The sequence below is a fragment of the Branchiostoma floridae genome, chromosome 6, assembly GCF_000003815.2.
Source record: "Branchiostoma floridae strain S238N-H82 chromosome 6, Bfl_VNyyK, whole genome shotgun sequence".
NCBI lineage: Eukaryota > Metazoa > Chordata > Leptocardii > Amphioxiformes > Branchiostomatidae > Branchiostoma > Branchiostoma floridae.
The window spans coordinates 4,349,797-4,376,443 of NC_049984.1; the positions used below are offsets into that span (position 1 = coordinate 4,349,797).

The window sequence follows — 26,647 nt, forward strand, 5'->3', positions numbered from 1 at the left end:
AAGCCAACAAATTTCTTGAATAAAAAAAGAAGAAGACATTACCGTAACGTTGGAACTTGCTAGGAAGAGGACTTATTCCACACAATTTCTCCATTCTGTTTGGCATGATTTAGACAGTCATTCAAGGCATAAGATTGTTACAAACTTTGTCAAATACAATTTAGAATCACAGCCAAAACATTACAAGGCCAGACCATTTTTTAAAATTACTTTTACAACTCTACAGCAATTTTTATACTAATCTATGATATTTTCAATATACATGTAGAAAAAATACAATATTGTTTGTCCCAATATTGTATCCCTCTGTATTTCTATTAAGTCAGACCAACTTTGAAGTATTACACAATATTTTGTTACCGTAAAAAGCACAATTAACTTATTAAAACACACATGTACATAATGTATGTTTCCTTAATACTTTCTACGCACAGATACAATGTATTAGTAACTGAAGTGTACTGCCCATATATATGAGAATATACATTTTGGGAAGTAATGACCGATAGTTGCAAAACATAGTCTGTTTTTTTCTGACTGTCATTTGTCACAAAATATATAATCGAGAATAGATGCCACAGTCAACAACAATCATATAATTACTGTAGCCAGTTATCAAATACTATTTCAAGCTAAAGCCATCTACATATTGCCATTCAATACAGAGGAAATTGTAAAGACTTTTTACAGCATTTTACACATGGAAAGTTTCAAAAGTTTTTTTTTTATATCATGAAGATTCTGGACAACAAATTGTGACATAAACAACATAAATTAAACATACAGGTGGAAAGTAATGAAATTGGTTATAATTTAACCTGCCAGTTGGGAAAAGACTGTGTTTATTAGGTCTTTACCATAACTTGCAACTTGAAATGATAAAGATGATGATAATAACAAATATGAAGTTGATGAAACTTACAACCACTTCCATATTTCGACATTCCAACATTCACTTTCACATACCCCACAACAAATATCATTTACAATCAAAATGTGGACATTGTACATTGTACAATGCGATATCGATTGAACATTCTGTGCTGAAATGATGCAACTTACAGCAAATGAATATATCAGCTTCTGACAAAGTTGGGATTGCTCTATTATGAAAGAGTGGTTTTGATTGGTTGGCAGTGGTCATGTGATCTTAATCAAAATAACCGACATCACAACATGTTTTCAAATGCAGAGTGTCTCTGTTTGGCATTTTCAGTACAAAATTAGGTCCTCTCTTATAGCTCAGACAAAGTTATGATTTTTTTTTGCTCTAGATAAAAGAGTGATTTTTCCTCCAAGATTGGTGAAAACTGTAGTAGGGTCTTCTCACTTAACGGAGGTGGACAGCGTCTGATTTCTTGATGCCACCCAGGCAGTAAACACGTCTCTGTAGTAAACAAACAAACAAATAAACAAACAAATAAGACACTTGGTTAATGCAGACCTTTTATACTAACATTAAGATATTGGAGTCTTGAATTATCATCTGACTACTGATAGTTTAATTAACGTATACATTACAAAGAGTGACACTATGACACATCAACAGGCAACTGTATGCTGAAATATCATTTGCAGGTTGCAATCAAATATCCAATGCTAATGACTGTGTTAAAGGCATAAAAACACCTAAAAACCAAATGAATCCCTCAAAAAATTACCTTAGCCTTGCACTCTAGATCTACTGTGGTAAGAAACTGCAGGGCTACATTTTTAAAAAGTTTTTGGAAGGAAAAGATATCTTTGTTGTCAATGTGCAATGTCATGTTAACGTTGGCACACCAAATCCGTGTGTTTCCTCACTTCAGACAAAGAATTAGCCATGCAGACAGGTGGGCACAAACTTGCCGCAAAGTGAGGAGAGACGACAACATCAGGGCATGTCAGGGGATTTAACCCAGGACCTATTGCTTTTGAACCAAATGCTCTTAATGGACGCATGCCTGAGTAAGGAAAAGGCCAAAGAATCAAAGCTTGTCAGAGGATTTAACTCAGAACCTAAATGTACTGAGCCAAACACTCAGGTTCTTAAAAATACTATGTCACATGAAGAACCATTTTTCAATTGGAAGAACTGTTAATCATTAAGAATGGCTCTCTGGTTTCCTGCAGTGACTGATGACACACTCGTTGCTGCAGTACTCGTTGCCCCAGCGAGCGAGAGTGAGCGAGTGAGTGAGTGAGTGGTGAGTGAGTGTGTGAGTGAATGAGTGGTGAGTGAATAAGCGAAGAATAGTTACCTGCAGTGACTGACGACACACTCGTTGCTGCAGTACTCGTTGTCCCAGTCAGGACTCTCGATGGCGAAGTTCTCGCAGCCCTGTCGCAGGCACTGCTGTCTCGACATGTGCATCTGCGTCTGGAGGGGCGCCATCTAGAGACACAACAGTGAAGTGCACCTTTGTTACAGCTTTTGATGAGACAATCACTTCTAAGACACAATTTCTGTCCATTACAGTGACATCACAGAAGCAATGCTCATTCTTTGACAAAGAGACAAGTTCAACGGTCAAAAAAATTAAAACTTTTGTGCTTGAAACTCAATTCATTTGAAGAGACAATCATTTCTCTGGCATAACCTGACACAACTGTGGATTGCTTATTCCAATACAAAGACAAGTTGGAACTTAGACCATAAGACATCAAAACTTTTGTGTTTGAAACTCAATTCAATTTTGTTCAGCTGATTTCTACCAACACGGATGTACTTTCAAGCTGTGCTTACCTGTGTGTAGGCTGGGTGAGAGTGAGGGGGGGACTGCTGCATGATGTGTCGAGGTGGAGACGTTCTCACGACCGTCGTGCTTGCCGGCGGCGACATGTTGGGTTTGGGCGCGATGTTTCTCAGCGCTGAGTGGGACAGGGAGATGTTGTTCTGCTTCTTGGCCTCCTCAGACTCTGCCTGGTCCACTGCAGCCTGGAAGGGGAAGAGACATTCGTTGTTTTACATGTCCAAAGTACAAGCAAAATGGCCAAGTGAGTTTGCCTTGCACTCGGCAGGTCCTGAGTTTGATCCGAAGTTGAGTCATACCAAATATTTTTAAAATGGCACATGCTGCTTTCTCTGCTTACCACTTAGCACTCAGCATTTAGGAAAGAGTATGGTACACATTTCATGAAATAGTAGCTTCTTCCTTTGACCCATATAACCTGGACGGTCATGTCTGATGAACATCAAGTTTTACCACCTCTGAACTCTGAAGTTTGACCTTTGCACTTCCTACCACTCTACTGAAAATGCATTCAAACAAATAAGAACACATACCATAATACATTTGTATATAACACAGACACACTGGGAAACAAAGAATCGAAACATGGAATCGACGATTGCTCCAGTCTGCAGTCTGACCAGACTGACCTGTGAGACGAGACTCGCTCTGTACGCAGCCAGCTGTTTCAGGTATTCCTTCTTGGCTGCTTCCGTCTTCTTCTTGTACACCTGCTTCTGCTCCTCCCCCAGGCTGTCCCACATGGACGCCACGATCTTCGACACCTCGCCAAACGTCGCGTTCGGATTCTGACCCTTGATGGCGGCCTGTCCAGGAAAAAAAATCAACGTTTAGAAATTTTTCATCCTCAGGTATCAAAGAATATTCAGTACAAAAGCTGTCCTTTCTTCATTTGTTATATGGAAACTCAAAATGCCAACTTAGCCATGCAAGAAACCTTATATAATAACACCAGAAATATGTGACAATGATTCAACACCAAATTGCAACTGCACACTTTCCCTGCAAGGAATACCACTACAGAACATGTGCATGCCAATCATCAATTCTACACAACTCATCATATTTCTTGCAGTGTTTTGCTATATTGATTTTACAATTGACTTGAATTGAAGGTATCTGGTTTAAGTGTCTGCAAGTTTTAACAATATAGTATACAATGTATATGTATTTCAGCAATTACTGCACTGAGTATGGCTCTCAGGAATGAAGGATGGAATGAAATGATGAATGAATGAGTATTTGAATGGATGAATGGATTCATGAGTAAACTGCATAACTGGATAGTATAACAGACCAATGAATGACTCAATCATTTATGAGTTTATGAGTAAATGAACAAATAAATGAACGAATGAATAAAGAGGACAATGCACACAGACCTGTGTATCTCTGAAGAACAGTGCGTAAGCTGACACGGGTTTCTGTGGCTCGTTGGGGTCCTTCTTCCTTCTCTTCTTGGGTGTTCTCTTCTTGGGCGCGGGCGCGGCAGGCGCGGGCTCCTGTGTGGCTGCTGCTGCCGCCGCTCTCTTCAGACCCTGTGCTAGGAACTGGACATGAACAATACAGACTGTTAAACTCACTGTTGTTGTTGATTCTCACCACTGTAGATGAGTTGTCACATTTGTATCAGGAAATACCAAGAGTTTCAAAAGCCAAGGAAGGCCATGGGGTAGACCTTCGAAGTGCTGGAAGGATCAAATTACAAAAGACACTGGACTGAGTCTTTAGTCTGCAGAATACAGCAATAAATGACTTGTTGACTGCTTCAATGTTTATTGTCTCAAAATAGAATTCAAGCATCTTGGGCTTTTTTGTCCAACTCATTTTTATTTCGCACACTTACATCAGATATAGAGTCTGCATGCACAAAAGATGCCATCCATACAATGTGCTTGCTGTGACTTTACAGATAGATGAAATTACCTTTAGTGGCACGTTATCGTCGCTCTCGTCCTGACCATCTCCCGAGTTCGGCGACCCTGACGGCGACGTGGACTTCGACCCTGGGGATGGCGCGCCCACCCCGAATGACGCGCCCTGGTCCAACCCCAGCTGCTCGCTCAACGTCGATTGGCTGATCGTGGTCAGCGGGGAGTTCCCGTACGCCGATTGGCTGCTGGAGGTCATGTGACCCATGTGGTCAGAGTTGAAGGTCGACTGGCTGGAGGAGGAGGCCTGGTCGAAGGCCATGTCCATGGGGGAGTGTCTGGTTGTCATGGCGACGACGGAGCTGTCAGGCACGTTTGTGGACCCCATGCAGGTGGCGGGGAAGGCTCGGGACGTCGTGTTCATGCCTGGAAAAAACATACAGGGTGATCAGACTTCACCCCTTTTCCAATAATGCTTTGCCTACAATCCCAAGACCCACAGAAAAAACACAATCAAGAACAGGCAATCAGAGATGGCAGACTTCACCACCTTACCCATACTGCTGGAAGTGGTGTTCATGCCTGAAAAAACAACACAGGGCAAACTTCCCCCATTTCATGTGGTTGGAAAGAATTGGAAACACAAACACAGACTTCTTTTAACTCTCTGAAAAAAATGCAAATGAGGGCACCGACATGGCATCACCTGCCTTTTTCACTGATTAACATAACAAGTTAAAGTTGAAGTTTACCTTCCTCCATGTGCAGTGCATCTGCCAGGGTGATGGGGGGGATGTCCAGGTTCTGGGGAGGGAACTGTGGCGTGGGCTCGTTGTAGCTCCTTGCCGTTCCCACCATGTCCGACTCGCACGCCGGCGGGGGCGTGATGGGCGGGATCTGGAACTCTTCATCGCCAAAACTCGGCGTGTGGAATGTCTGTGGCAAAAATAGACAGAGAATAGGATTGAGAAAAATATTCATATTTTGTTTGGTTGTATTGCATACCCGGTTTGTACAGAACAGTTCAAGCTGCATATCCCACTCACACCGGGAAGGACCCCTTCTCTCTCGATAAGTGTGGGTTCTTCAATGTGCTCAAGGTGTGGCTCTTCTCAAACACAGGACCTCCATTTAACGTCATATCCGAGGACAGGTATATTTTGCTATGTGTGCATAGTATTCAGCACCAAGGACAGGTATGTTTGGCTACGTGTTGATGGTATTCAGAACCAGGGACAGCAATGTTTACCTGTGAGTGGTGTGTTGATGGTTTTCAGCATAATGGACAGTAATGTTTAGCAATATATAATACCGGTGCAGAAATAATCTAACTATGCCCATGATACGACTTCACTTATACTGTAAACAAATAACATCATTACTTTTATCCTATTGCAGCTGCTGCATAATCTATTTACCACTCTAAAAATTAACTGAATTATGTCTTAAACAAATCAGAGAAAATGTAAGGCACAAAAAACATAAAAAGAAAAGACAGGGGAAACAAAACAATTACAGAATGATATATCTATTTGGCACCGGACCCAAACCACACAGTCACTGCAGTGCCATGGACAATTTTGAAAACCACAATTAAACGACTTCTGACCCACTACGAATGTAATGGCCCCTTGTCAATGCAATGGCTTTCTTTTATGTACATTCCGCACTTTGACATTCAGATTTCCTTTTACAACAAACCCCCCTCCCTTCACAGCAATTTAACATCCAGGTCATGTACATGGGCAATAACAAAATATCTTATTTCATAAAGTGACCCACCATATGGCAACAATATGGCCATCGCAGGAGAATATTGCCTTTTCAGCTATAAATGTAGAAATGTTGTCCCTAAAGTATGTCTCTACGCTTCACTTGGTCCATTTAGACGACACTTCGCCCTTCGGGGTCATATCCAAACGGCCTTTTATAGCAGAAAGTGAAAGATATGTTTAAATGGCATTATTTCATGTTGCACTGTGACTATATCCCCCAGCAATATGTTTCGAGAGTGTAATACGGCTGGTCCGATAGAATATGGCCGCTGCCTCGTACAACAGTAAAACGTCCATCGTAAAATATGTCAAACTTTAAAGCTATCGTGAGGTCAATTCTATCTCTTGCCCTTCTATCTAGAGCGCTGCTTTCATTATTACAAAGAATAAAAGTGAAAAATATTTTACCGACTACATAAACATTGTATCTTTATTCAACTCTCCAAATAGTTACATATAAATTGTAATGGATCTTGATTGCTTGCATATGTTTGACACTGGTACACTCAAAATCATGTGTGCACAGATATGGGCTGTATGGACTGTATGTAATGCATGAGTACATAAAAATTAGGGCGGCTAAATGCCTTGTCGCGGAATAATGCTAACAAATCGTTGTGATCCCGGCTGTTTTTTTATAGAGCCACAACCCGAAAGTCTGGATTTGACGAGCGCAATGTGGGGTAATCCTAACACGATATCATCATAGACCGGAGAGAGGGTAGAGCCAGCGTAGATCAGCGCGCAGCACCCTGCTTAAATCATACATTCTTCAAAACAGCAATATGGACATGTTATAGCTCCCTCGTGGACACAAACCTAGAGTTACAAGGCAATATCCCCAATCTCATTTTGCCATATTCCTACTGTTCATTATTAATATCTCACCCAGGGGAGGGAGCTATTCGTCTTCAAAAGAACCCATTTGATGCGATTCTGCTTCAACTTCTGCCCCATAAATTTCGATGTTATTTCGTGCACCCAGACTGCTTGTTATTTCAGACTTACACAGTGTCTGACTTAGTTCTCAGCGAGGTGTTTACTCTGAAGTAATGACTACTGGAGAGAAATGCCTGGCCGTAAAATGCCTTCGTGGATGGGGCTCATAAATAACGCGTTCCAATTATTTTGCCGATATGACATTTGAATCAAGTAATTTCATTTCGGGTGACAGGTTGACATGTGTTGTGTCACATTTCCCGCGACAAGCACCACAAATCACGCCAGTGTTCTTCTATAGGCAGTGTTATTAAACTTTTATGCGGAGCAAACTTTTACTGGAGTCATTTTCATTTCACAAGCATCATTTTGCAGAGCAGTTAACTTTACACACACAGCCTTTAAAACTTAAGATGGCTCGTTTCCGTTTCAGCACGATTGTGCAAACCCGGCTTTTCCTTGAAACCGCCTCATTAAATTACCGACATCCAGCAGCAAAGTGATGGAAAATAACAGGCACCATTTGGGCAATTGAACAGCAATTTAATAAGCCAATAAGAACCAGTAATTAGATTGCAAAACACGCGACAAAGTAGGCTCCTTGTGTACATAAAAAAACGCCGTAATAACCCGCACACACTTCTCAAGGTGAACACAAGAACGTTCGAGGCTCCGCAACATCACGGGACAAAATTTCCTATCAGTGCGGAGGAACGGTACATAACGACCTCTCCCACTTCTGATTTTACCGGCGACAAATACAAATTACCACTCAGCCACAAAGGAAAACGAGCGGGATTACCATCTAAGAAACTCCCCTGCAAGGAGATTATCTGGGAAATTGAACTCAAAATGGAAAGGAAAAATAATCAAATCCTTATCATTACTCATCAAGTGCTATTATTACACAGGGTTTTTTCACCCAGGGGAGTTTCGGAGAGGATTGGCCGTTCTTTCTCCATCCTCGTGGCCAGAAAATAAAACTGGCGTGATATGAAAATGTAACAGACTACATCTTGGTTGCTGTCAAAGCCATATTTTCCTCTTAGTAACTCAAATTTGCAGAATCTACTGGCATAATGGATTGATTAGGGTTCATCCTATTGTTTACAATTATTTCTTGTTATGTCATTGAATTATCTTCTTAATTTCTACTCATTTGTACACTCAACTTTAGCGGATCAAACTTAAGATGGCTTTTAATATGCATGTATAAAACATTATATTATTCTTGTGACATAACATTGGTGGCCACACATCATATCCAAGAGTTTGTGTTGGTTTTGAAGAAAATGAAGGTGATTTTTAAACCTAACAAATGCCCAGTCACATATCTAGATGTAATTTTGGATGATAATTACAGAATGTATAAGTAAATAGTTATAATAATTGCTATCTTGATAATATCTTTATTATAATAAATAGAAGTTTGGCAATATTTAGAAGCAGTAATTATCAGTAATTGGTGCCAATCGTTTCAACGAGATCGTATGAACAGCACCACCTGACTGAATGATAATGAAACATCCCTTAACTTTCTGGCCCCAGTAAAAGTGAATAACGGATGGTCCCCTGAAAGAGTTAGAGCCACTTGACAGGCCTTTCCCTGGCTGAGACTAGGCCTGGCTGAACATCTGTATTTTGCCAAGTAGAACCACTTATCAGTAATCCGACAGCAATCTGTTTGGTGAGCAACGAAAGTATCACTTTACAACCCTTACAACATTTTCAAGTGTTTACAATAAACCGTTTCTCTGTTGTTATGTGCAAGATTATGTACAAATCCTGGGTCAACTCTGATGAAATTCAAAACTAGTTACCGGCTGATGATGAGTCAAGAGCACTGGAGCTGGCTCTGGTCTGACCTGTATTTGTCATGCCTAACAAATAGCACACTGATACCACATGATTCGCTACTTCTAACCCCTCAAAATGGTAGTCCTAATATTCATCATGATCATCATACAACTATCCATTATATACAAACATGTATTTTTCTCACAAACAGGTTGTGTGTGGAGGAAGAGAGCCCCCGAATTTGGCTGGAGTGTTACAGTTATGTATTTGGCCATTCAGGTATTTATTACTTATCCGCAATCCATCATCCAGCCCTTGATGGGGATGCAATTATTCGCCCCCATTTGTCAAATCTAACTGGCAGTTCATTATCGGGTCCCTTAGCTTCAGTCCATCCCATAACCCTCCTGAAAGGCCAGCTCTAATAAAAATCACTGCCCGGGTGCAGGTTTTACTGTCGCCTTACAATATGGTTCCCGTCACCGTAACTCCTGGTTTCTTTTCTCCCATGCTTTTACGGCAACGTCACTAGATACTTATACGTGTACGCGTATTGTCGTAGCCGCTCAATAAAATGTCAAGACAAATTTTCTTCTCGGGACAGGCTCAAATGCGAGCGCTATAAATAGAGAGGGTTTTATGACGGGGGTTTTGCATTTTGCACTACGTTTAAATGACTTTTCCAAGGGCAGGGTATCGTGAAACGGCTTGCTCGGAATGCAAATGGTAACCTATGTGTCTTTATGGTCTCTTACTATATAGTGCTTTTTGCCATTCTTGCAACACTCAAAGAAACTTAAGGACCATTTTGGCTCCAGGAATATAGTGATTTATTTTCTATTTTCAGTCAGAGATTTGAAATAAAATCACATCTGAAGACCAAAGGACATTGTTCAGAACAAACTACAATAGCATCTCTTCATATTCTTCTACAAAATCCAATTCCACCTTGTATAATGGACTCGTGACACTGAAGATTGAACTGAAAAAAGGTTCTTAAAATAGGAACAAAAAGGGAGCTAAAAATGGACTACCGGGAATAAATCTTAAATCCTACGTTGTGAAAATTGTATATTGAGGTTACATAACAAAATATTGTATCAAATTTGAACATATTCATTTTAGAAATTGCCCCCCTAAAACATGCATTTTCAACAGAGACTCATGAACTTTTAAGACAAAGTGTAGCCCATATGCATAAAATTATTTTTTTATAATTCTTTGAAATTTCTTTTTAAAACTCACCTACTCTTATTGCATATCAAAGCACAATTATTCCTATGCTTTGAGTTTCCCCTTTTATTCTTATATTGACCCTGGCTTAGAAGTTCAAACTATAGAATTTTTTTTCACTCTCAGAAGAAAATAATATGAAGCTTAGCCCATATATCTACCATTAACTCATTTGATGTCCATTTTGAATGACCGACTTTGACACGAGAATTCCACAATCAATCTTTCAATTACCTTAAGTGCAATGATTCAGACCGTGCCATCTGTTATACGGGTGGTGGGTGTAATATGCAAACAGAAACGAAACTTAACAAACACGAAATCAACACGTTTATGGCCTTATGTAATTTAATACTCCGACACATACATGTACTCAAACAACCTTTTTTTGTCGTTTCAGGAAATAGCTATTAAGACATTAATCAAAAACAGGAAAAAAAACAATAATGTGAACATTTGAAAGATACAACCCTTGATATGTTGCAATTGAAACTGTGTATTTAAAAAAAAATGACCTGTAGAATCATTCATATTTAGCATCATTAATTAGGCAAAAAATTAGTAAAGGAGAAAAAAAACAAATTTTACGATCAGGATATATTGGGCTCATCAGATTCATAAACGCTACTGAATTATTCACAGATAAACATTATGATCAGTTTGTCTTTTTCAACATGGAACAAATGTTCAAACTTTGAAAAAAAGAAGCATTGCCTTGAATTAATTCAAGCAGCCATATTTGTATTGACTGTCCCATAATGCAGCAGCTTTTCATACGGGAACGCTAACCCACAAAGTTTTGCAGATCTGGACGGGCCATTTTTTACAATTATGCCTGGATGTCGACCCGAGTATGAAAACACATTTGTCCAGCTTAGCGGACAACTCCTTTCTATTATATGATATGCACAATGTGCTTTTATCTACCAGTGTGAGTCCTTTGATGAATGGAGTAAGAAATTACTTTGATGTCGTGCCTATCGGGATGGAAGCGGCAAGGTCAATAGATTTCAGCTCGACTTATCTAACGTTAGCAAAGAATCCCGTGTAGGATATGGAAAATAACTTCCAGTCACATCGGATACGTACATGAAATATTAGTGTATTAGGCTGTTATCGACAAATTCTTTCTTTTGTACACTCAATCTACTGTTACAGTAGTAACCGCAGTCTGCAAGTAAAACTATGCAATATTCAGAACAAGATGTCATACATGAAAACAGGTGAATATAGGACTGGTATATTACTATTACTAGGGATTTATTTCTTCTGTAAACTCAACCTATTGTAGTAACCACAGTCTGTAAGTAATACTATGCAATATTCTATCTCAAAACAAAATATTATACATAAACACAGGTGAATATAGGACTTGTATATTAAGCTGTTACCAAGCAAGGAATTTCTTTCTGGGAACAGGTGAATTTAAGTATATCAGGGTTTTATCAGAGAATTCGTTCTTTTGTACATTCAACCTGCAGTAAGTAGTAAGCGCAGTCTACAAAAAAGTAATACTAGAATAATTATATATTAACAATTTGTCATACATGAGAACAGGTAGTTCTTAGTCTATGAAACATTATATAGCATTTAAGTAGGACTGGGAGAAATCTGTCTGAGAATCTCTGACTTTCAAAAAGGGTGCGATAAGTATAACATCACTGTAAAGGTCATAAGATTTACTGACAACAAAGGTCGCACTAGACGAAATTTGATTTGATTGTCCCTCCTGAAATTACATGTTATATAAAACCCAGGCTTTTAAAATCAACGATAGAAATGTCATGAGCCTTATATAACTCCGCTCCTTTGAAGGTCTCTTTCTAAAATTACACGCTGACTTTGCTTAAGCCAACAATTATGTGTAATGGCTTGGGTAGGAGAATAAGTGCTTGCAGACTGCCTAAGCTAAAATACACAGTCACTCTGGGGTATCGAAGGTCAAGGGCAGTATCAGATGTAGAGGACGGGACAGATTCTGATTTACTTGTCCTATTTGTTCTCCACCTTTCATCTAACTTTGACTTTAATGTGTTCAATATTCAAACATATTGAATTTCTAATCATTTATGTTTTATGTTCTAATCACTTCTGTTCAAAGATGACGAAAATGACTTAACATACATGCAGGACAGATTCTGATTTACTTGTCCTATTTGTTCTCCAACTCTGATCTAACCTTGACTTTAACTGTTCAATATTCAAACATATTGAATTTCTAATCATTTATGTTTTATGTTCTAATCATTCATGTTCAAAGATGACGAAAATAACTTAACATACATGCAGGACAGATTCTGATTTACTTGTCCTGCTTGTTCTCCAACTCTTATCTAACCTTGACTTTAACTGTTCACTATTCAAACATATTGAATTTCTAATCATTCATCTGCGTTCAAAGATGACGAAAATAACTTAACATGCATAAAATGGCAGCTGATGTTTCGACCATATTATTCTTTCATTTTTTCTCTTTTAAACAAATATTTCATTTCTGTAATTGACAATGTTGACAGCCATTATTGAGATTCCTATCAATAGACAACATGTTTCAATAGACTTATTTGCAACTCAACTGTTCAATATTCAAATAATTTGACTTTCTACTCATTTAATTGATATATTCAAAGATCATGAAAACAATAACCATAAATGGCAAGTTGTTGTTTGAACCATATGTTTTTTGTATGGAAATTTTTTCCACCATTGACAATGTTTAAGATTAAACTACATTTTCTAAATCTAAAAATTGGGCTCACTGTTTATTTTTGACTGTAGATATATCATACGTACTCAGTCTTCTTTGTAAATGTAATAATATATTACCAAGTGGACGCAGATGAACTTTCATGCAGACTGACAATGTTGTTAGTAACTTGTCACCGAGATCATTATCAGCATGCGAAACTGTCTCAACACAGTTGTTCCCAGTACCAACTCTGTTTTCTTCAATTAGTGTCACAGTGTTTCAAGCACATTTTAGTATGTGGCTTCAAGCCATCAACACCCGATCTTCCTAATTACCAACAAGCACTGAGAATTCTGTTTTAGCCCATCACTTTGCAAAAATGATACATTTGAAATCTCAGACAAGCGACGCCATTTAGGCCGTTGACACTGAAGTCAACGTTTTATGAAGGACGTTGGAGGTCCTATTCTCATCAATAATGAAAGCTCACCGTAACTTTACTGCTGTGTTAAGGCTAATGCAGTAGCTTTCAGGAGTCTGTTACTGGAGTCACCATCATTTACTTTGTATGTCAAATGCCTGCTGTTGAATATGTCTCAATAAAAGAACCTTATACACATACACATATTACTTATACATGTATATCATTAACAGACAAGAAAAAAATCTATCTCTTCAAATCATTAAAAAAAACTGACATATTTTTTTGTAATAAACTGTTAACTTTTAAGAAAACTTTCGATGTTGAAACAACTGTCAAAGTCGAGAACCAGTATGCAAGTGAAGACAAGTTCTTAAGTTGTTATTGCAAGTCCTTCCAAGCCCTTTTCTATTCTAAGAAAAAGAAAAATCATTAAAATTAATGGCAAATCTAAGTGTGCTTGAGAGATCCTTCCGTCTAGAATTGGTGATTCTCTACAAATCACCCGGACTCCAGGAAGAATAGTGACATATCAGTCACTAAGGGACATCTGCATAACCAAACCAAACCAAACCAAACCAAACCAAACCAAACCAAACCAAACCAAACCAAACCAAACCAAACTAAAAGATCAACATGATTCTGACCATAATACACTTACAATTCAACTAGGCGTGATAAACATTCTTTACGGCTATCTGGATCATGCCCCTTTCACTTAGAGAAGCTTGCTGACATTTTTCACAAGGCTCTCAGTTGGACACGTGCGGTGCATTAAGGTCCAGAGACAAGTTGACAATGTCACAAAAAGCTTCAGCCAACTTTAATTTTCTATCCGTCCCACTCATTGCTCTCTATCAATTTTCATTGTTTAATAAGTCAATTTAAGCTTGCAAAACTGTGACAATCTGTTTTATAAGAGAACTTAGAAAAACTATTCATTACCTTCGAAGTCAACCTTGTTGTATTTTTAGCTCAATTTGTCACTGTTATTGTTAAGCAATTGTGTGCAATATACGTAAATACTGTGTGCAATATTCGCAAACGTGCAATATCAGCTGATGTGCTAACATTGTTTTAATAACTGTCTTCGATTTTAACAAATGTAACACGACAGTGCAATTCAGTGTCAATTGGCCCTGCCATTCTGTACTGTGTAAAGTGAGAAGAAAAAATAAACAATATATAATTTTCATCCATTTTCTGTCATATAGATTTTCTTGACAGATGTAATGGAATTTTTCTCTGTCCCAGCAAGCAAGTTTCTGTCCCAGGACAGAGGGACGGGTCCTGGAGACAAACTTACTCGATCGAGAAACTTATCTAACATTGGACGGCAGCCAGCATGTCCTTTGTGTCCGTGATGGAATACAAAGAGCACTTCTCCGAGAAGAATGAGAAAGAAATGAAGCAGCAACTTCCGCGCACTTTCCCCGCCGAGCCATCTGCGATGGTGAGATACGCGCCCCATTATTGGATTACGTTCAAAGGCAGAGAACGAACACTATCTTCTTCCCATCAACACACTCTAATGGATTATTGGGCCAAGATTTATCTTGTTTATAGCCCCTGCCTTTGAAGCCGAAATTTATTAGTGTCTCCATTATAAGGGGAGAAGATTTACCGCTTCGCCAGGATATCCACATTAACAGCACAAATGCATGCCTTAAATTCCGAGCCCACTTAGACTCTCCTGACCTCTGGGGAATCGTCCCGGGCTTCAAGTTAAAGCGTATACTCATTCCGTACTGTGTTTAAAATATGGGGGGATCAGGTTATGCACATGGCATCTGAATCACACCTTATGTTAGATATGTCATTAAGATTATTACAGTACCCTCGGAGAGCCGGGTACGGTAAAATCGCGCTCGGCGGGGAAGCAATTAGAGACAGGATCTCGGCGCGAGACTTTCAATCACCGCGATGCATCCTCGTCATGGGACCCTTTGTGTTTCAATCTGTTACAGAGCTCACACACATCATATTTCTCAAACTATAAACTCTTGTTTCCTGCCAACATGTATACTCTCATGGCAAGCCTGATCAAACAACCAACAGCTCGAAATTCCTTTATGGGAGTAGGTTGCACTAGTACTGATGTACCAGTTCAAACTTAGTTCAGGAAAACTTTTGAGTGCACGTCAACACGAAATAGATGAAAAGAAATTCTATGATACCTAACTGAAATATTTGAAACAAGATACAACAAGGGTTTAAGTGTTTTTTTTTATGGCACTTGAAATGTATTGTCAAGAATACACTGTGCACAATCTAGGTGCACAATACCCATGGAACGATATTCGTCATGGATTGTTCTAGATGCAGTATTTTACGTCAGAAGTTCTTCAAATCACTCGATTCAAGTACATCAGATTTCAAGAGACTTGATGCCAAGGCCAGATTTGAACATATACTCAATTGCAATACTCAACTCCCACATTGCAAAAATAGGCAAACATATAAAAGGACTGCTTTGTTACGAGAAAAAATACCGACACTCATGTATATGATTAAACCCCATTTGATTGAAACATGATATCAAGACTTATGCTAGCCCTTAATGTTATAGTAATTAGGATGTTAATTTTAACCCTATTCCTTTACTTTGTACTCTGTAAAATAGTTGCTGCCATACATTCTTCCGTGTACAATGGTCACTGCAATAAAGTTAATTCATTCATATATGGCACACAGCTCCAGTTTTAGGTGCACACAAGTGCATAATGTATGGACCCAGTTTTCGTAGCCCTGAAACATTTACCCGATCATTATTGCGGTGCCTCTTTTATATCTATGGCCTTATACTCTGTAGGAGAAGAAAGAGGAAGAGCCATCACCATTACAAAAGATGGCACATGATACCCACATTCACTAAAGCCTGCTAAAACGGATCAATAAAGGTTTATCACTCCATGTACTCAGTAAGCAGTGGATGGGAGCCCGTAAAGCGATAACAGTTAACAATAGCCCCTTTCTCTCTCTCCTGAAATGTACTTGGCACGGAAGAAAAGGCGTTCTAAGGACGGGCATAAAACTCGCGTAAATGATGGCCGAAAACAGTTCATTGTATACTCTGACATGCTTTTTTGGTTGTAAATCACGCCTCATTTGGTGAGCCTGGGAGCACATTCATAAAAAGATTAAAGCACAAACATGCCTATATATGATGAACGAAAATATTTTATTCTATACTCTGGCATGATTTTTCAGTCGTAAATACTGTAATCATTACACATTTGGTGTGCCTGAGCAAAAATTTGTGACAGAAATGGACAGAAACATGACGTGTTAATGATGGCCATAAACATTTTGGTGTATATACATTGTAGTATTACATGTAATACCATAACATACATTTTTGATCGTAAAATCCACCACATTTGATGTAACCACAAGCAAATTCGATCGAAAAGGTGACATAAAACTCCTGTATACTTCATCATGCTTTTTTGGCTGTAAATCAAACCCCATTTCTTCCAACCCAGAGCAAATTCCAACAAAAATGCACACAGATATGCAAAAATTGACCGAAAATATTGCCTTTTTCAGTAACAAATAACACCGCACTCAGCATACCCGGGAGCAATTTGTACAGAAATCGCCAAGAACCAGTCTTAAGACTTCACACGGCCGAGCCTGCACCAAATCAAAAGCTGGGAGAGCCTCATTAGGAGGGGGCTTTCATGTCCTAATAACGTGCCATCACCTTGACTCCTTGCCCTTTCCAATTGCGGGGACATTTTCAAAGGATGCGTCTTTACGGCCAGGAGGTGCAATATATGCATTAAGTTTAAGGTTACAACCTTTTATCCGACACCCCATCCCTTATGGAGAGGGAGAGATTCCAAAGAGCCCCCGATGCATATTTATTTCCTAGCGGAACCATTCTTTAAGATTCTCCGAGTATGATAGGAACTTGCTATACATGTAGTTGGGGTATACAAGAGTGCAGCACAAAAAAAGAAGCTTTGAGTCAGACCTCAAACGATTCATCTGTTCATCTTTCATGCCATATGTTGTAAGGTGTGAATGCAAGCTAGATTCCCAATCTATTTTTTCAGCTCCATCTTAATCTGATGATTCACTAATTCTATTTTCTCCTGTGTGTGAATGTAGCTATCAATAAATCAAAAATCCAAGACAATAAGCTGGCCTATGTTGTACATGGGATTGAGCTATCATATAATTCTGTCCGGCCTGGGACAGGTATACTATACTGTTATGGCTAAAAAGAATTTTAACACAACAAATTTGGTACTAAACTTAGCCCAAAACTGTCACCAAACACTCAAGTATTTCAGTTAGAAAAACATAACATACTTAGTATAGCCCAAGAACATACATTGTGTACTTTAAGATGCCAGGTCCTTTCCTGAAACCTATCTCCTTGCAGTGTATACAAGTGGAAGCCATGCTGACATGACCTCCGACCAATCACTGTCATGTTTCAGCCAAATGTACTGTAAATTTCTGGCAGGACTCCAGAGAGCACATACTGGGAGCACCTGTAGGCAAGTTTCGTGTCAGAGAAATAAGATGTCAAACTTTGACACTAACATCACCCAGAGTTGCCCTTTTCGCTGTATGATAATTCATTATCAGATAATTATGAACATCTTTTTATCATTAGGAAATGCCATTATTGAAAAATGACTGCTGGAGTATGAAGAAAATTGCATGTAACTTTAAAGATACAAAATGACTGTAACAAATTGGATGCAGCGCTATAGTAGTAGCTTTGCTTCAGTGGAAATCTAGAATTTTAATTAGGCATAATAAACCGATCATGAACTTGTACTACTAGTAGTTTAGGGATTGAAGTTAAGGCCCAGAAGATGCATTTCAAAAATTGTAAAGAAGACATTTTGAAAACCTCATTTTGAAAATTGTGAAATATTCCAAAGAAACATTTTGGAAGTTGTGAAATATTCCAAACATTACAGATTCTAACACATGAGAAAAAGGAAAAAAGGTGTGAAACATAATTTTTTTTAGAAAGGAAGAACTAGAAATACCTCAGTGGACAAGGAGAAGTCAGTATCTTGCTCAGCCATTCTGTTGTTCACAAAATTGTTGCTTGTTCCCTGAAAAACACAAGTACATGTGCCATTCAGTAACAGTCTCAACTTTTTTCTCATGCTTTTTTGGGTATAAAGTGATGACAAAGCTCCTTTATCCTCATCCATTCTGTACTTCTTCGTAGTCATTATTTGGGAAAGGATGCCAAAGATATGACAAACAGCAACACAAGTTTATGTGTCATTTAGTAACAGTCTCAACTTTTTTTCTCATGCTTTTTCGGGTATAAATAGTGATGACAAAGCTCCTTTATCCTCATCCATTCTGTACTTTTTCATAGTAATTATTTGGGAAGGATGCCAAAGATTGTAAAGCAAGTAAGCAAGCAAGCCAAAGATATGACAAACAGCAAATACAAGTACATGACATTGTGTCATTCGGTAACAATTTTGGACTTCAGAAGTTTGAATGCTTTTTTGTGTATCTAGTAACGACAAAGCCTCTTTGCCCTCATCCATCCTGCCATACGTCTTTGTACTTTGTAGCGATTATTGGGTAAAGAATGCCAGAAATATGACAGCAAACACAAGTATATGTGTCATTCAGTGACAATTTTGGACTTTAAAAGTTTGTACGCTTTCCCTGACTATCTAGTAACAACAAAGCCTCTTTGCCCTCATCCATCCTGCCATACGTCTTTGTACTTTGTAGCGATTATTGGGTAAAGAATGCCAGAAATATGACAAACTGCCGGTGGAACTGTAAAGCCGAACCTGCAGCAATCATACAGTAGTGACTTGTGACCCCCAGGGGTATGCCAATTACTACAAAGAAGCACACACACAGTAGTACACTCAACTACACTCATCTCTCAAACACGGAGATCTAAACTACTGCCATTTGGCCGACTTACTCCGTAACCAGAACGGAGTGATCCTAAAGCATTGGGTGGAAAGGTGAGGCCTGCCGTTTGCCAATCATCGTTCTATCGCAGGAATTCCCCCGTAGATGAAACCGTCTTTCCGTGCCACGGAGCCTTACAACTTCTAACCTAATATACGTCCCACAATCAAGCTGTTCAAACAAGGTCCTACTACGCAATGCTACATTTAGTATCAGCAAGTAGATATGATCGTTTTCAAATACCAGGAGCTATAATTTTCATACCAAAAGCAACATGTTTTAAAATGTTATTTTCATGCCTTGTATTGGAACTGATCTCTTCCTTTCAAACAAAATTCCTACAAAATATTGGTACATCTTATTAACAAGATATCATATTGAAATAATATAGCCTATAATTGATATCAAAAGTAACATTTTGTAAAATGTTATTTTCATTCAACTGTTTGTACTGAAACTGTTTCTTTTCCTTTAAAGAAGGTCCTACTAAATGATGGTACGTCTTACATTAGCAAGATACCGTTTTGAAACAACACAGACTATTAATAATAATTATCATGCCAAAAGCAATATTTTTAAACTGTTATCTCTAGTTTATGCAACTGAGAATCCATCAAGTAGCTTTTATATAACCACATCAATTTGTACTGAACATAGAAAGTCTACATTCCTACTGCTACTCATTTTGCAACTTCGTGAGCTATAATCTTACGGATTGACGAATGCTACACGCAATATGATATTTCATCCAATATCCTTATATAATAAATCTGGCTTCTTTAGATCCCCTCTTGTTGGTTAGGGTTGGGTGGTGCTCCCTGAACCCTCCTTGTTTTAAGACGCTGTATCGTCATTAATCAAGGGCCCGTTGGGACCGCGTTTTTGCGGGGAACAAGTCGGGTTCACGCTCGCAGAACAAGGTCAAGAACGGCTGCCATAATGGAGACTTTCATGCGGAGTAATATCATTACCGACGGGTCCCCAGGCGCGGTAATAAATTGACCCCACTTCAGTCGACACGCAACTTTGTTTTTATACCGTGTGGGAGAGCGGGATTAGCGTCATGCTTGGTATGAGCGCCGATCCTTCTTCTCTCGCATCAGGGCTGGAAATACCACCTGCATATGCAGGTTAGTGCAGGTAAAATTGGAGCTGTGCAGGTATTTCTGGTGTCTACCTGCACCTAGCCTGCACTGGTTCATGTACTGAGTTTTATATATTAAATGTCCTATGATGTAAGTGTATATGGATTGTTATTAGTTGCATTGATTGCTACCATCTATAATTTACTAAAAAGTATAAAAGAAAAAATAGCAATGGATCCTGAACAATTTTGATCCATGCATCCTAATATCAGAATGATGCAGGTAAAATTTGTCTGGTGCAGGTACATTTTCAATGCAGAAAAAATATTTCAAGCCCTGGTGTGTTAGAACGGGATTAGCATCATGCTTGGTATGCTTGCCGATCCTTCTTCCCTTGATCGCATGCAGCAAGCAGCTTTGGTGGCTTGTGCGGGAAAAACACCTTTGTTACAATGAAATGTATGTCAGTGTGCATCACCGATCACAACAATAACAAAAGAGCCCTGCTTGTATGCAGGAGCTAATGCATAATTGGTAAACCACCTGGCATATAAAGAAGTGCTATTAATGACGTTCATTAAAAAAAGGTGAGAAAACCACGATAAAAGATGACCTAAATTTCATATAAAAATACTGAGCCATTTTGAGCTTCACAATTTAAGATATTAAGGGCTTCATGTAAATGATTCATTAAAAAAGTTGAGAAAACTACGATAAAAGACGACCTAAATTTCAGAAAAAAATAATGAGCCATTGAGAGATTTTTTTGAGCTTCACAATAATTCTAGATAAGGACTACAATCAAAGCTACTTCATGTAAATGATTCATTAAAAAAAGGTGAGAAAACTATGATAAAAGATGACCTAAATTTCAGATAAAAATAAAATACTGAGCCATTGCAAGATTTTTCTGAGCTTCACAATTATTTTAGATAAGGACTACAATCAAAGCTACTTCACGTAAAATAATGATTCATTAAAAAAAGCAAGAAAACCACAATAAAAGATGACCTCAATTTCAGATAAAAATACTGAGCCATTGAAAGATTTTTCTGAGCTTCAGAATTCTAGACAAGGACTACAATCAAAGCCCCCTCATGTAAATATATGGATTAGTTAATCGGATAAATGATATTTACATTCCTGCATTACAAAGAATAATCTAATAAAAACGCCACCTTCTCCCATTAATAACATAATAAAGATTACAAATCGCGTGGCCAGCTGCAGAGTAGCAGTTTGCAAAGCTCTTCTTTATCACACAAAAAAAAACAAGCATTTTACAGGGGCTTTTAAAACAGTTACTGTAAATATCTACAGAGCTAGCCAGGCGAAGACCTTCTTCTCCAAAACGCTAGGTACAAAAAAGACATACTGCTTAGCAGTACTAAAACCCAAGCATCAGTCAGTAGGCAATTGCAAAAGCCTGAACATCAATGCGCTACTTTCACTCAGAGAACATCTACTAGTACATCTCACCAACGACTGGCTTCACTGAAATCCTCTACTGTAACTGTTACAGTACATAAGGCTGCTGTTCTCCACTCCTTATAACTGGCTTCAATCCATGACTGTGTCTCAATCGTTCAACTTAATCGGTTTGTGAGAGATCAAGGCTATCTGGGGAAAGACTTGACACCAGATGTACTGGGGGAAAAGCTGCCTGTCCAAGCTCCTAATGCTGATAGAAGTGGGCCAATTCCAAACAACTGCTATTTAACAGGCGCTAATGATTTACTCCATGCCTCTTAACGGACAGGTGGAGAACGCCGCTAGACTAAACACGGCACCCAAAGCCGGTGTCTCTCTAGAGAGAGAGTAAATAAAAGAAGTCCAACTCACATATGTCGAGACGAAGCAGTGTACTTCCATTGCCGACCACTTTCTACCCGGGACAACTACACACTAACCGGGCTGCTGCTCCACTACAGTGAGAGGGGGGACTGTCCGTTTGCTATCGGAGGGGTGGGTTGGGGACTCCACGAAGGGGCGCGCGGACGATCCCCTACATCGTCGGCCACACCTGCCAGGATAATGACTGTACAAACTGACTCTAATTAATCTTGAATCTGAGCCCTCACTTACACATGCAAATTGGGGCCATTCATAACCGGCACCTAATCCAATTACGGAGCTGACCTAGAAAACCTGCAGAAAATGAGGCTCCACCTGCTCCAGATTAATCCAGTCACCGAGGTGCGCCTGACACCTCATAAAAATCTCCCCAACAGCCGCGTTATGTAGAAACGATCATTATTGGATACACTAGGACGAGTACTGCGCAAATATATATAAAACTGGTGGCATACATAAATCTACAACACCCTCTTTCCGTTTACGGGGGACTAAATAATGTATTAGCTGCGAGTTTGCCTTGAATTTGACGGCATTTGCTGAAACCAATTATTTTCGAAGAGTTGATCGTCGGAGTACGGCGGTCATATTTAGAAGTCCATCAATCAGACGGACTCTGACAGGAAATACCTGCGTGAGCAAAGGATTCATGGGCATCGGTAAACACTGGACTATTGGAACCTCTTCGTTATGATTAACATGCCACATAATCAATAACAATCACTTTCGAACACGAGCCTTAAACTAATCTGATAATGAAAAAACTGCATGTCACATCTGGTAGCAAAATCGGACTTGAATGAGATGTGGAAAAGTACACCTTAGTTACGATAAGATCAAGCATAATCTTCCCCATAAAACTTTATGAGTTGTGCTTATTTCTTGTAAAAAGGATATGGCATTGGTGCTATAACAGCAAACAGCTTTATACTAGCAAGATTCAATCAGTTTTACACATACACACAGGTTTACGAAGGGGGATGATTACTATGTATATTTACGAATGCATTGGCTATTAATAGCATTATGTATTTTGTAATACATTACAAAGATATGCGAATTCCCTCTATGGCATAGGCATAATTAACACTTGCTTTTGAGGATGATACAACGATACAAACTCACTACAATGACATCAATAAAAGTTGAAGTTTTTGCAGAAGAAATTCCGGCTAATGCCAGCAAAATTCCCTCAATCAAAATGTCACAAAGAGCGCTTCGAAAGCAAATTGTACCCATCATTTGATAACACTCTGTCACCTTAGATAAGCATCTGACAGTACAAGTATGTTGGGAGTGTGTTTTAAGTGTGGTGTTGAGGCACGATCTGGAACAATCTGGAAAAACGCAAGTCCACCCTTTCCACCCCATCCTGATTTCTCGCTTTGACAATTCTACCCTTTTTTTCTTATCATAAGCATTTTGGCACCAATAATGCAAAATATAGTTGCAGTGAGGAACCTGAAACTATATATTTTTCTACCTCTTAATAGCAAATCATGATGATCTACCTCAAATGATGATGATGAAATTTAGCAAATCATCTTGCTACGTTTGGATATTCATGACACATGGTTAACTCACATACTGTGCTTTTATGCTTCTCTGTTTCACTGAAAATAGTGCAAAAACTTGTAAAATATGCTTGTAAGTCATTTAGTGAAACTGAAATACATTATTTTGATGAACATTAAGTATCCATAACCTTTTCACCGCTCTTCAGCCCCACAATTTCTACCACTTCTGCAGTGAGTTGCTGAGCTTAAATTGATGACAAGGGACTAAACAACAACTTAAGCGCCTCTAATTAGGAATTCCTCAGCTTTGATGTATGTCATTAATTGCATTTTGCTTTACAAATTAGAAGCAACCAGATGTTGCATGCTATGCTTAAATGGGCCAAAGGGCTTTACACTAAAACTACAAATGATTTCAACAAATTATATAATTCCAACTCCAAATATCCTAGTAAGCTTCTGTATATATGCAAAGAGATAGTGCTTTATTTTTCAAGCTGTTTCTGAATAACAAAATGATTAGAAAATTGGTTAAAATGATTGCAAAAAGCTGCAGTACAATGAGCATGCATAATGTGGTGATGTTTTTTGTGGGGAGAAAATTTGACCATTCGTACCGTACGATTTTGATCAAGTCAGCAGAATTAAATGGGCCATCAAGTTGTCAGAAAATTCAATTAACAAACTTCAATAAAGTCCACCACCATGCATGAGCAAACAATAACAAGAAAACCTAGTGAAGCCCTAAACGCTTTAAAAACTATGTAAAACAGATGTCTGTTGAAAGAGGCCTTTTTGCCTGGACAACGTCATTGGGAAAGACATTTCCAACTTGTCATTTGTAATGTATCTCCTAGATAGAGACAGGAGCACATAGAAGAACATGAAATAACTGTAGCCCATGAGTGTACCAATTTGTCAAAACCACTGGATTCAGTGGCAAATTGACCTCTGCCCAAATTTGCCAAAGTAATACGCGGTGGAACGCATTAGTCGAGAAGAAGGGAGATTGCTTTGCCTTACATTTGAGGAATGGGCTGGGTGTACTCATTCTATCATCAGCCAGGTTTGACTCTCCTCCGATGGACCCTTCCAAATAACAACATGCAATAATGCTTAATGTCAAGCCTGCAGAGGAAATTACACCGGGCATATTTGCACCCATCCGGGATTCAACCTTCTGAAACATCATTTTCCTATTTCCCGTAGGAGCGTCCGACGCATACCGCGGGATTTTGCGCGCTGTCAAATTAAATAGCGCTTATTAAAGCCCGATTCAGCTGCAGATATATGTGCAAGTTCGCGCTAAATGAAATTAACCGGCCCGCTGTGCAACAATGCCCGTAATTCCTTTCTACGGGGATGTACCGTAACCCGTTTTGTCACAACAAAGGTGTCCGCGTGTTACGTTATTAAACACGATTCATCCAACAAGCGTAGATGTCACAACGGATCATGATCTACACAATACACATTCTCTCTCTCTGCCACACACACACACACGAGAAAATAAAGACCACGCCCTTGAGCGAAGCCTTGTTACGAAAATCGCGTCCGCTGCGTACGTATCTTCCGCGGAATCTTCCTGACGGAATTTCGTTCTTTATCCGGATGTGGAAACAGACATTTCGAGTCGACTTACTTTGGGCCTCTGTCATTGGTGATGCATTACGGGTGAAGGGAGATATAAGAAAAGTCATTTAATTTTCTCCTTTGATGGATGGATGATGAATGGGCATTACTGCGGAGCACCTCCGGGCTGAGCCCTGACATATGTCAGACTACTCCAATTTCTAAAGTGCATGTTTTTCAACAAGCCGAGAAACTTTCATTCCTCATCCAGCAAATTTCTGGCCGGCGTCCAAATGACTTGAGTTAACGCACTGCCGTATCAGATAGTGGGATTTGCGTAGAGTACAGCCGTATCGTTTAGATCTTGACGGCAAAAATACACAAGTTTTGACATGCTCATTAATGCATAGAGAATGACCTTTGGGAACAGGCCATGATTTCTTGGTCCTTGAATTTTTGATGGACAAATTATAACGTCCTGCAACTTTAAAATGGTCATCAATATCATCTTGACAGATTTTTGCTTGAAGTTTGACAAATCAAACTGTGGTTAGTTGTTATAGATAATTGACAACACTATCGATAATTGATAAGGTTATCAAAGTCAGATGGCATACCCGAGCGTGCTTTAGAAGACTTAGGTGGTGAGTGGGAATTTTCGTTTTGTGACATTCCTGTTTTGTGACTGTGAGACAGATGTTGATTTCTACACGACGAATATCACTTTAAAATTATATCTTCTTTTAATTTGTTCAAAGTTAGAAGAAATTATAAAAGTCAGCTGGCATACAGCGTGTGTTTTAGAAGGTCCATGTGGTGAGTGGGATTTTTTTCTAAAACATGTCTGTTTTTTTATAATTATGAATCTGACAAGGGATCACCTTTAAATCAAATCGTCAGCTCTCCTATTTTTTTGCTTTATTCCAAGTCAGAAGTAATGCAGCAAAATTACCACTGTCAGATCTTTTCTTTGCCTTCCTTTATGAATAACCTCTGTTACATAAAAGCAGACAGCTGTGAAGAAGAGCTACACAGAAGAAAAGGTTGTTAAAAGCTAATCCCGAGCACAGAACACTCATGCTAAAAGAGTAATGTAGGCTTTGGATACAATATATTGCATCAGCCTGACTCTTACCCAAATGGAAGCGAGCATTGTGGATGGATAAGACTGCATTACCTCCAGATTGAATTGAAAGGGGACGAGGTAAGAAAGGGCTCAAGACGACGTGTGGAGAATGCC

General features: G+C 38.9%; 1 protein-coding gene across 6 annotated transcripts in view; it reads right to left on the minus strand.

The window, feature by feature from the left end:
- Positions 1-205: 205 nt before the first annotated feature.
- The window catches only part of LOC118417241 (TOX high mobility group box family member 3-like), a 91,105-nt gene continuing 64,663 nt past the window's right edge, over positions 206-26,647 (minus strand). For 2 of the 6 annotated variants that reach the window (XM_035822717.1, XM_035822714.1), the window contains exons 2-8: positions 5,356-5,539; positions 4,659-5,029; positions 4,115-4,282; positions 3,362-3,538; positions 2,726-2,917; positions 2,241-2,374; positions 1,259-1,387 (exon numbers count right to left, since the gene is read on the minus strand). In XM_035822717.1, the coding sequence (XP_035678610.1) occupies positions 1,327-1,387; positions 2,241-2,374; positions 2,726-2,917; positions 3,362-3,538; positions 4,115-4,282; positions 4,659-5,029; positions 5,356-5,539 (1,287 nt within the window). In that variant the 3' untranslated portion in view covers positions 1,259-1,326. Of the gene's footprint in view, positions 1,388-2,240; positions 2,375-2,725; positions 2,918-3,361; positions 3,539-4,114; positions 4,283-4,658; positions 5,030-5,355; positions 5,540-18,472; positions 18,542-22,306; positions 22,404-26,647 lie in introns of those variants that run through there. The other 4 variants (XM_035822713.1, XM_035822712.1, XM_035822715.1 and 1 more) reach the window with 4 other exon arrangements.